The 12,345-nt window shown below is 38.0% G+C and overlaps 1 protein-coding gene across 1 annotated transcript in view; it reads left to right on the top strand.

Annotated features, from left to right (window-relative positions):
- Positions 1-12,345, top strand: part of LOC150083867 (leucine-rich PPR motif-containing protein, mitochondrial-like) — a 314,087-nt gene that overhangs the window by 102,741 nt on the left and 199,001 nt on the right. The window contains exons 15-16 of the mRNA XM_090375475.1: positions 8,958-9,055; positions 10,292-10,337. Of these exons, the coding sequence (XP_090231601.1) occupies positions 8,958-9,055; positions 10,292-10,337 (144 nt within the window). The remainder of the gene's footprint in view (positions 1-8,957; positions 9,056-10,291; positions 10,338-12,345) is intronic.

Raw genomic sequence — 12,345 nt, 5'->3', positions numbered from 1 at the left:
TACTAATGTTATTATTATAAACTATAAAAGGAAACCTCATACCTTTATGTAGGAACAGAATTCTCTCAACGGTCACCTTATAAGGATTACGTGATTATATAATTATACAAATAAATGTCCCATATTTAATATTAAATAAAATAAATTATGAAAAATACATTAAAATTATATAAATAAATATGTATTAAAAGATTGTCATGCATTCAATTCTCATCCCCAACATAATGCATCAAGAAAAGCCAGGAGAAGTAGACAGCCATCAACACCCCCAAAAACCAAACCAATACCGCATGTTAACATGAGAACTGAAAGCAATTGTCGGATTTAACCTTAAGAAACAAAATAAATATACATAGAGTTAAAATATATCTAAAATCATAAAATCGTCTCAACTTCTTATAAGGGACCAAACTTATTCGGATACACTCCGTGCTCACAAGAAGTAGTGTTTTTTGCAGATGATACCCTCCCTAAACCTATCGATTGCCTGATACGAGATTATTTTTACTAACCCAATGTGTGACTTACCATTCACACATGCACGTAAAAGTCCACGAGTCTGAAATAGTGTAAGTTCTACGAACATTTATGGAATTTGCATTTTATCTCATTTCAAGAGCTTCAGCGATCGAAAATTTAATATATTCATGTTGCGTATTTAAAACTTTCGCTTTGTTAAAAAGAAAAACATGGCTATCATTGATAGCATGAATTGCAAGTTCCGAAGCACATGTCCTTTTTGCCATAACTGACTACACATAGATATTGATTAAGATATCATAAAATGTTAGACTTGGAAGAAACGTCGTTAAATATAACTGTTCAATTTTATTAAGATAAATTTCAGTAACAATTCCGCTCAAGCTAAGACCCACCGGTAATCCAAATATTTATCTATAAATTTTAGATCCTCATTGAAAGATAAGCCTGTGGCTGTGATGCATGCAGACGTTGCCAGTGTCCGCATGCATCACAGCCACATGCATTGGAGCATTTGATGTTCAACAACTCGAACCAGGCGTGTCGTCGAATTACATCAAACATCATCGATGTTTGATGTAAATGATGTTTAATTACATTGTCGTCGAATTACATTGGAGCATTTACATCAAATGCTCCAATACCTCAGTCAACAGGAATGGTGGATGTCAAGTCCACCCTATCGTTGAAACTGCAATCCTGACTATTGACAAACGCTGGTCCAACTATTACCAACATCCGGGCAGCACACGTGCGTAGCCATCTTCTTGCCACTGCACGAACCTTGCTAACTCGTGCCTGGACACACTCTAGCTCTGTAAATGAGAGGATCACCAAAATTGCTAAAGTCAAGGCAGATCTTACGAGGTGTGGCTATCCCATCAGTATCCTTGACAGGTGCGACGCTACAGACACATGGCCACGTAGCAACCAACAGAAACATCCAAGGTAATGACAGCCGCGAGCGCCTTTATACCCAAACCTATCACAACAGGTTTGTAGAGTCTTAAAATCACATGGGATAAAATGCGTACAACCCCCAGGCAGAAAATTACGATCCCTCATCTCTAAGGTAAAAACACCGGTCCCCACCTTACTACAAAGCAGATTGGTCTACTGCATCTCTTGCCGTGACTGCACTAGCTGCTACATTGGGGAAACTGGGAGACGGCTCGAAAAACACCTTTTCGAACACAAAAGAGCAATCCGCTTAGCTAGCGGATGTGGAGCACTCAGCTATTGCCAAACACATTTGGTCAACCCACCATGACATTGACCCACACTGCGATGTCGTGATTGTGGATAAGTCCCGCCACTATCGACGACGTGCCTGGTTGGAGTCGTTGAACATCAAATGCTCCAGTACCTCAGTCAATAGGAACAGTGGATGTCAAGTCCACCCTATCATCGAAACTGCAATCCTGACTATTGACAAGCGCTGGCAACGTCCGCATGCATCACAGCCACAGGCTTCAACATCCAACAATTAATCACGCACTTCACGTACAAGATTGCAGTACACGCCCTCATGCTCCATTCTTAACTGTCAGTTTAACTGAGGAAGGTTGACAAAACAACCAAAAGCTTTTTCGTTTGTATGTATCTAATCTAATATATGTATATTTCCTATTATTAAACTTGTCACAATCTATTTTTGTATCAGTTTTCGCTCTGTGTTACAGTAATTTTAGTTTTGATAATGAATCCAGAGCGCACAGGCCTCTTTAATCATATTTTTTTTTACTGTCAGTCTTGATCCTACCAGGTTTTTAATATTTAATCCTAACTTTTAAATAGTTGTCAAAATTTGTTAAAACGATTTTCACCTGTAGTTGTTCTATGTATACTCTGTAGATCAGCTAAATCTTCAATTGGTACAAAATTATCATTAATTCCACATATGAAGATAAGGAGTTGGGCTGTGTCCTTTACATCAGTATTGTCACCCAGTAATGTACTAAAATATTTCATTTGTTTTATGCTTTCCAAAAAATAGTTGGAACAAATTCTTTCCAATATCTTGTACTCTTCACATAATTGTTTGTCAAGACAAACTAATGTCTTGTATCATTGCTCGTTTCTATGGACAAATTTTTTCCATAGCTTTTAAAAATGTTTATAAAATTCACCATCACTGAACGGTTTACCTTTACAAGTGATCAAATTCACAACTTGATAACTGGCACTTACAGCAGATAAATTTCTTCACTGATACATTTTCAGTGTGTTTTGTCATTTTCTTAATTCCAGTATCTTCTACTCTTTCATAATTGTTTGTCGAGAAAAACTACGGTATATTCTTTAAAAAGTGATAGAGTATCCTTACACGACAAACATGCTGCTTTTTTGTCGTACTCAATGAAGAAATAGTCTTCAGTCCACCTTTTTTTTTTTTTTTTTTTTTTTTGTATTAGTTGTTGGCGCATCAGCTTCTATGGCCATATTGCACCTCCCAAAGTTTTTGCATTTTTACTATGATCCAAACCCGAGGCGGGAATCGAACCCACGACCTTTGGGTTGCCAGGCAGGCACTTTACCTACCTGGCTAACCCGGTCAGCAGACCACCTTTGATTATAAACATGACAATCGAAATCAATGTTCCTCTTACAGAACAAATTCAATACAAATTAATAATAAAATCAATAAAACGAACAAGTTATATCAAAATAATAGAATTTCACAATATGAAAAGATTGATGCGTAATAACTGTATTTAGCATACATATGACTGTACTGGATGACATGTACAAGTTTGATACAGTCGAACTCGACACTTGCATGCCTGTACACGTACACGCAGTGGCACGACTCTCTAAAATACTGTTCACTTTTCGGGCAGGCTGTATAAAAATTATTCACGGGCTGGATCCAGCCGGCAGTCTGTAGGTTGGACACTACAACCAAAAAAAAGCAAGAATGTCAAAATCAAAAATGAAAACCATGCTCCTTGTTTTAGCATTAGCATTAGCATTAGTAGAGGCATTTGATGCAAGAAAGCAAGCTTATGCAGCATCAGCCAAAAAAAAAAAAAAAAAAACCCACTTCCACTTCACCCCTCTGTTCGTTCCAAATACCTGTCCAGCTGAGCCTTAAACTTATTTAGGCTATCAACCTCCACCACAAGGGATGGAAGTCTATTCCACCAACCAACCACCCGCTGGCTAAAGGCAAATTTCCTCACGTCTATCCTACATCTGTCTTTCCTCAATTTGAATTTATGCCCTCTCAGGTGATTTTTCTGAGCTAGAGGAAGAATCCCATCAGCATTGAGCATGCTTAAACCATTCAAGGCTTTATACACCTCTATCAGATCACCTCGCTGGTGCCTAGTCTCCAGACACTGTAATTTGCAAAACTTAAGCCTTTCTTCGTAAGAGCACCCCTTTGTTCCATTCACTAATCTTGTTGCCCTTCTCTGTACTCGTTCCAGCAGCTCTACATCCTTCTTGAAATGAGGCCTCCAGACCTGTATACAGTACTCTAGGTGTGGCCTGACCATTGCCTTATACAATGGAATAATCACCTCCTTATCCCTTCTGGAAAAATTCCTGTATATCATTGACAATACTCCATGAGCTACTCTTGCAGCCCGTCTGCACTGCTCAGAGAACTTCATATCTGCCTGCACAACCACCCCCAAGTCCCTTTCATTCTCTACCACTGTCAGTGTAGTTCCACAGAGTTGATACGTTGCTCTGGGGTTGCTGTTTCCCATGTGTAGTACTTTACATTTTTCAATGTTAAACTTCATTTGCCACCTCTCAGCCCATCTGCTCAACCTTTCCAGATCCTGTTGCAGCAGCATAGTGTCAGTAGTGTCCTTGACAACCCTGCCAACCTTTGTATCATCTGCAAACTTGGACATTAAGCTTGATATACCATCATCAGTATCATTTATAAATACAGAAAACAATAATGGACCCAACACTGAGCCCTGAGGGACTCCACTAATAACATTAGTCCACGATGAGCAGTGTCCATTGATTACCACTCTCTGTCTTCTCCCCCTCAACCACCCCTTTATCCATAGCAGCAATTTGCCTCCAATGTCACACTGCTCCAATTTGTGTAGCAGTCTTCCATGTGCAACAGTATCAAAAGCCTTTCTAAGATCCAAGTATATAATATCAAAGTTATTCCCTGCATCCAGTTCTTTTGTGACTGCATCATAATATCCAATCAAGTTGGTCAGGCAAGACTTCCCCTTAACAAAACCATGCTGTGTCTGAGCTATAACTGAAGTCTTCTCTAAATGATCCTGCAGTGCTTCTTTAACCAGTGCCTCCATTAATTTTCCTGGAACAGAAGTTAAGCTCACAGGTCTATAATTACTTGTGTCAGCCTTTGATCCTCCTTTGTGAATTGGGGTCACATTTGCACATTTCCAGTCTATGGGTACCTCCCCTGAGTCCAAGGAAGCTCTCATAATTATGGCTAAGGGTTTGCTTACTTCCTTTGCTGCCTCCTTTAATATAACTGGATAGATCCCATCCACCCCGGGTGCCTTTCTTGTGTTTATCTTCAACAGTTTCACCTCCACTTTACTCCCAGTTATTTCAAGATTCTGTAGCTTACTGCTAGAGTTGAATACACCTCTGGCATTCCCCTTGCTGAATAACTCCTCATGTGTGAATGTCGATGCAAAATATTCATTTAGTTTGTTAGCTACCTGAGCAGGATCATCAACAGTTGACCCATCAATATCAAGTGGACCAATCTGATTCATCCCCTTCCTTCTAGAGTTAACATAAGTAAAGAACTCTTTGCTGTTTTTCTTTGCATCCCTTGCCAAGGATTTCTCGTAATCTGCCTTTGCCTGCCTAACCTCCTTTGTAACTTGGTTGCATATCAACTTGTATCTATCATAGGCTTCTGTGTCATGTGTTAATTTGTAAGTATCCCATGCATTTTTCTTCTCTGCCATATGCCTCATTAGTTCATCTGACATCCATTTTGGCCTAAACCTTGAACAATATTTCTCAGTTGGTATGTAAAGCCTAGTAGCTTCCAAGATAAGTTCTTTGAATGCTTCCCATTTTGAATTTGCTGTTGGTAACATCATCAGTTGGTCCCACTGTATAGAATTTAAATACTGTCTCAGTCCATCGTAGTCGCCTTTACGGAAGCAATAACCCTTCCCTTTACCCCTAATGGTAGTTACCTCTTTGAGTAAATCCCACTTCAGCACACTGTGATCACTGCCACCTAGTGGTTCGTTTATCTGCAGATTCTTAATGCATGAAGAATCACTGCTGATAATCAAATCAAGAGTATTACTCCCTCTAGTTGCCTCCCGAACATTCTGATGTAGAAAACAATCATCCAATAAATCCACAAAAGCCCTGCTAGTGTGTGAGTAACCAGCCCCCAAATTCCAGTCAATATCTGGGAAATTAAAATCTCCCATTATAAGACTCTCTGATTTACTGGCCCACACTATTTCCCTGTACAGTTCCTTATTATACTCATCAGAGTCATTAGGCCTATAGCACACTCCTACTCTCAATTTTGATCTCCCAATGCTATGTCACACCAAACTGACTCAACACTGCACTGTCCGGCGATGTCGACTGGCTTCACTTCCTTGGTTTTTATGTGTTTCTTAACTAATAGCATAACCTCTCTCCCCTTCCTATCCTGTCTATCCTTTCTGTAGACGTTGTACTCCCCAAATTGCAGTTCTGCATCCCTTATATCTGTGTGACACCACGTCTCTGATATCCCAACAATATCTGCCTTTGATGTTTTGAGCAATACCTCAAATTCATCAAATTTATTTACTAAACTCCTAGCATTGGTGTACACGCAAGTATACCTGCACCTGTTTCTATTCTTAGCTACCCTAACACAACCCATGTGTTTACTTGTACCGCAATGGCTCCCAGCAGTCTCTGAAATACCATGCATCTTGTTTTCCAGGCTTCTGCTCATTCTAATAGAAGCAGTGCAAGAATCTCTTTCACCTCTGCCGGTGGCTACTGTTAATCTATTCGTCTTTGTCTCCCCCCCCAAGCTAGCAGTTTTCCGACCCACCTAACACTGCCTCGATAGCATCAGCAAATATTCTTGCACCCTTTCTATTTAAGTGTATCCCATCCCTGTAGAAGCAATCTCTCCTGTTAACAAGTACAGTCCAGGCTGAAAAAATTCTACCCCTTGAGTCTTGCACAATCTTTCCAGGGCCGAATTGATCGACAAGGCTCTCATCATATACTCCCTCCTATCGTGTCTGGGCAGAATTGCAGACACTTTCAAATTCAACCCTAATTCTCGGCTTTTGTTCAACAGTGACTTGTACTTGTTAAGTAATTCTGCCGGTCTCCTGCTCTTAATATTATTAGTGCCAACGTGTACAACTATATCACCTTTTGTGCCCTTAAAAGATGATATTCGCTCTACAACGTCATCAACCTTTGCCCCTGGCAGACATACCCTGGTCCTGTTCCACCTATCTTTTTTACAAAGCATGTTCCCCGTTTCCCTGACAATAGAGTCACCAACAACTACTAGTTCCTTCGGGACCAGGGCATTCTGCCTTGGGGGTTGTCTCTGTGTCACGCGATGCCCAAGTGCAAGCTCTGGCGTTGATGTGGGCAGCTGAGAGCTTGATGGGCCCCTCAATTTAGTTTCTTCGAGGGCATCCACCCTGCCCTTCAAGCTCTCATATAGGCCCACAAGAACGCCAAGTTGTTGCTTGATATCGATACACTCCTTGCATCGCGCACACACAAAGACATCCCCCTTGGCAGTATCATGTCCCGTACCCGATTGCTCTGCAAACATCAAGCAAACAGTGCATTTTATAAGGCTGTGAGTCAGAGGACAACTGCCCCCCTCAGTTCTGCTCTGAGCCACAGCACTTCCATTAGCTTGAGCCTTTTGCTTTGCCGCTTTGCTTTGTTTTATTTGATATTAAAGGAATTATTATGGCTGATTAGTCCCACCAAATCAAACAGGCTGCATGAAAAAATTTGGAGAGACCTGAATTTCGAATGGATGGTTGGCTGTTACATCGAAAATAATGCTCCAGCACATAAAGTGCTCTCTGTTCACCAGTTTTTGCCAAAAAACAAATCCCTGTGTGTACACATGCATCCTACTTGCCAAACTTAGCCCCTTGTAACTATTTTGTCTTCCATAAACTGAAAACTATACCTAAGGGAACCCATTTTCAGTCCATCGAAGACAATTAGAAAAAAGCAGCTGAAGTTTTAACAGGGCAAATGAACTATGTGTAAGAAATAATTTCACATAGTTTACTTGGATTGCTGCAAAGAATTTTCTATTTTACAATTACTTTGGTGGTTAATTTTTTTAGAAATTTCACTTGTAGGTATTTTGTGTTGATTAAATTAGCATACAAACTACACTGCTCAACAAAATTAACAGAACACATAGAAAATGTGGTGTAAGTTGTGCAGCTTCTGATGAAGTTGGACAAAATTTGGTATGGTGGTGTACCATAGAATAACGGTCAAATGAGAAGATAGCAAGAAACATCAAACAGGTATAAGAGACATTTATAGGGTTTGTATAAGAAATACCAAAAAAGGTTACATACAGAAGTCAATACAAGATGTTCGAAAATATAGTCACATGACATTGGTACGGCATATGATCCCCTCCAACAACTCCGAAATAATGGGAAAAAATCCCATTCTTCCACCAGTGCAGACATTAGCTCACCAAGTGACCAAGGAGTTGGCTGTCAGCTTGAATGTAACACCCAAGGGCATCTCACACATGTTCAATCGGATTTAAGTGTGGTGATCATGCTGGCCATGGCAGTTGTTGGATACCTTCAGTTTTAAGATATTCCTCCATCACTTGAGCTCTATGTGCAGTGGTGTTGTCATGCATGAAAAGAAAATCTGGGCCAATCGCTCCCCTAAAAAGTCGCACATAGGGTTCAAGGATCCGTCCTTGGTAACTCTACGCAGTTACAGTACCCCTATCAGAAACATGAAGAGGGATGCAGATGAGTTCATTATTCCATCTCACATAAGAACACTGCCTCCACTGTAACTGGCCCCTTTCTCTGATGTTGGAAGGATGGTACTGCATTCCCTGTTGTCTCCAGATGAAATAACATTTAGAATCTGTTTGTTGGCTAAGAGAGTTTTGTTTGTTTTTAGGAGCATTAGCAACTAAGGCCATATTTCTCCTGGAATATGCGGTGGTCATTCCCTGACCTTTCCGCATCCTCCATATTTGTTGGTCAAAGCGGGATTCATCCGAGAACAGAACTGTACCCAATTTTGCCCCGCTTCATTGCAAGCTGCATGAGTTACACCACATTTTCTACATGCTCCATTAATTTTGTCAAGCAGTGTACTATAGAATAAAAGTAAATAGCAAAATCTGTTTATGGTATTGAATTTTTGAGTATGTACTTTATTAAAGGAAAATATACATAGTATAATTATTAGAGTATTGGTCAAATAAAATATACACTAAAACAGAATTTTAATTTTAGTGGACAGATATCCTGTGCAACTTGTTGCATTGCCATCATTGATTAAGGCCTTAGCTTCTGCTTATAATGAGACTACAGATGTAGATACTATAGTAAAGGTATGTTATTATATTTGATAGAAGTAAATGATTCTCTTTATTGCTAATGTTTTTATTTTCATGAAATATATGCTAGTGTGTGTTGCACACACACACATTTACCAAAAAAGTCACAAGACACCACTCTGCAGGAAATTACACACGACTGTGTAATATGTAAATGTTTTAGTCATTAAAGATGATCAAGGGATAACCCAGTATTCATTTCAAATATGTATGTTAAATGAGGAACATGCAGTTGCTAATAGAGTTTCAAAGAGGGAATGATAAAGGATGCTATCAATGTCTAATTTACTCAATCCACATAAAGCCTTAATCACTTCAATCAGAACTCCTTGTAGGTGCATAGTTTCCATATGCTGCAATGTGCAGAACTGAATCTTTCATGATAAGAATACTCATCTCTTTGTGCCCTTGACTAATCTTGTTGCTCTGCATCTAATCCAACAGATATTTGCATATTTCTTAAAATTAGGCTTCCAGACCTGTATGCAATGCTTTAGATGTGGATTAACCTTATACAACAGCATAATGACCTCCTTTTTCCTGCTGGCCAAATTCCTATGCATCATTGATAGAGCCCCATGAGCTGCCCTAGCAGCCTATCTGCACTGCTCAGAGTACCTCTTGTTAGATTTAGATGTCATGGGGAAAGTACTATTGATAAGGAGTTAAATATTCCAGAATCTGCATTTGGAAATGGCCAGGGAGACAAAGACTGAGTTGACATGCTTTCAGATGGCTGGTTACTCTGGTGACATTCCAAAGTCAGATCCTAGAGGTTCTGACTTTGAAATGTAAATAGTGATAAGCAGACCTGTTTGTTTTCATGACATGTAGAGAATTGCACAAAATGAATCCTCTTAGAAGAGATAGCCCATTTGTTTACACTTATCTTATGTTATGCTGAACAATAATGCTAACCTAAGTCTTCTCATTCAGTACAATAGAAAGAAATGTATGCTATTGATTGGCATGGTACAGAGCAAACCAAATGTATGCTCTGGATTAGTGGAAATCAATCCTTTAGAGTATTGAATCATGTTAACCTCTTTCAGTCTGTTGGAAAGGGTAACATGACTGCTTACTACCTGGCTGTAAGTGCTACTTACTGTTAGGAATAAAATATAATAAAAATAGTAGCTGATTATTAAAGGAAATTGTTTTTAGTAAATAACATAGAAAAAAATTTCATGTTAAATTCTTACATGTAAACAACTTTTTCTTTATATCTAGCTGATGAAATTATTGCATGATCCAGAGAGGGGTCAGTCTCAGTCAGGTACGTATTTACACTTGAAATTCCATTGTCTTTTATCATCTTTGCTTTAATTTTCTAATGAATTTTCTCTTTATTACTGAAATTTATTACTGAAATGAAAGTGTATCTATAAGGACATGATTATGCAATCATACAAATCACACATAAGAAATGAATCCATCTCAAGTTTAATATGTGCCAATTTCGCCAGTTTGAGATTGCTTACCAGAAATGAAACTGGTTATTTGGCTGGTTGACTGACTTAGTTGGATTGTGTCCCTCTGTGCTGAATGCATCTTTGTGATGCATACTGGTGTTCTTGATATTGCTCCAAATGTGATTCATTTCACTGAACTTATTAGAATCTGACCAACTGTTGATATGCTCAAACTTGCCTCCATTGTATGTTCTTGTATTTTATCCTTATATGCACTTGTATTTTTTATTTTAATCCTTATTCTTATAGAATATTATAAGAATATCATTGTTTAGAATAAATTTTTAAGTTACTCATAGTTGTATTGATGGCACAGTGTATAATACACACATAATAATTTGAATTTGTTTGAAAAAATTCAAATTATTATTTTAATGGTACTAGAGCTTGTCACTCATACCTGTATAATGTTTTTGTCTATATAAGTACTATTCATAGGCTGATTTTCAGCTTAAACAACATGCAGAATAACTACCGAAAAAATTCAAGGAAAACAGAGGAAAGTACACAGAAATAAGTAAACAGGTAAGACAAAGAAAATTAAAGCAAATGCCATGCTCCAATCAGCAAAAAGCAACTATAGCTAAGTTGGGTATATGCATTTACCTGTAATTGGTAGAATTGTAATATAATTGCCAAACAGTTCAGTTCAGTGTCAAATGCTAATAACATGTAATTTTATGTGAATGCTGTAGTCAGATAAAATTAAACATATAGCCAAAAATATGTATACAGCAAATTAAATTTAATTTATACATTTAATTATTGCTTTTTAATATATTTATTTTTAAATATAAGAGAACATCTCATACAAAATTCTTCAACCCAATGCTTAGATCCAATTGATCCAGTTAATACATTATGTAAAAGGCCCAAGTTAAAAACGCGATATAAACCATTTAAAATATTGTTAATTTAACCCGATTTTCTAGAAACTAATCTTGTATTCAGTTCCCATTATCCACTCACTGCCAAGAAGGAAGAGCAAAATGCAGCTGATGCACACCAACTTACCAAAAACTAAACCAACCAGCAATAAACAGACTGGAAACTGAAGACTGTTGTCAAATTCTACATTAAAATCTTTTTGACTAAACTTCTTTATAAGTGACCAGATTATTTTGGCTGTGATCCGTGCTCACAAGAAGTAAAGTGACACACTTAACAAAATCCACTCTCTTATAAAAAAGAATTCAGTTAAAATATGCAACACACGACGAGATTATTTTTGCTAACCAATGCAAATGGAGTTATTCGCACATGCACGTAAAAGTCCATGAGTCCAAAATAGTGAATGGTCTACGTAAGTTTATCGATTTGAATTTAATTTCATTTCTAGTGTTTCAGCTATTAAGAGTTTTATGTATTAATTTTGTATATTAATTACACTCGCTCTTGTTAAAAAGAAAAACGTAGTTCTCCTGGATGGCGTGAAAGGAAGCTTCAGATGCACCTGTCCTTTTTGCCCTCACAGATGCTGGTGTTCAATTCGCATAGAAAGATAATTCTGGGTAGAATCGATGTAAAAAGAGGTACTGTCCTCACATGCAATGTTATAGACTATATTGGTTCATTCCATGTTAGAGATTGAGGTAGTCTTCCTCATCTTCAATATTGTCTGGAGTTTATTTATAGGCTGTGCCACTAATTAATATACAAAATGAATACATAAAACTCTTAATAGCCAAAATACTAGAAATGAAATTAAATTCAAAATCGATAAACGTACATAGACCATTCACCATTTCAGACTCATGGACCTTTATGCGCATGTGTGAATAACTCTATTTGCATTGGTTAACAAAAATAATC

Source organism: Mastigoproctus giganteus, chromosome 6, assembly GCF_048544385.1.
Source record: "Mastigoproctus giganteus isolate SK-2022 chromosome 6, ASM4854438v1, whole genome shotgun sequence".
NCBI lineage: Eukaryota > Metazoa > Arthropoda > Arachnida > Uropygi > Thelyphonidae > Mastigoproctus > Mastigoproctus giganteus.
Note: the sequence above shows the minus strand (reverse complement) of the source record. Positions and strands in the feature narration are given on the sequence as shown.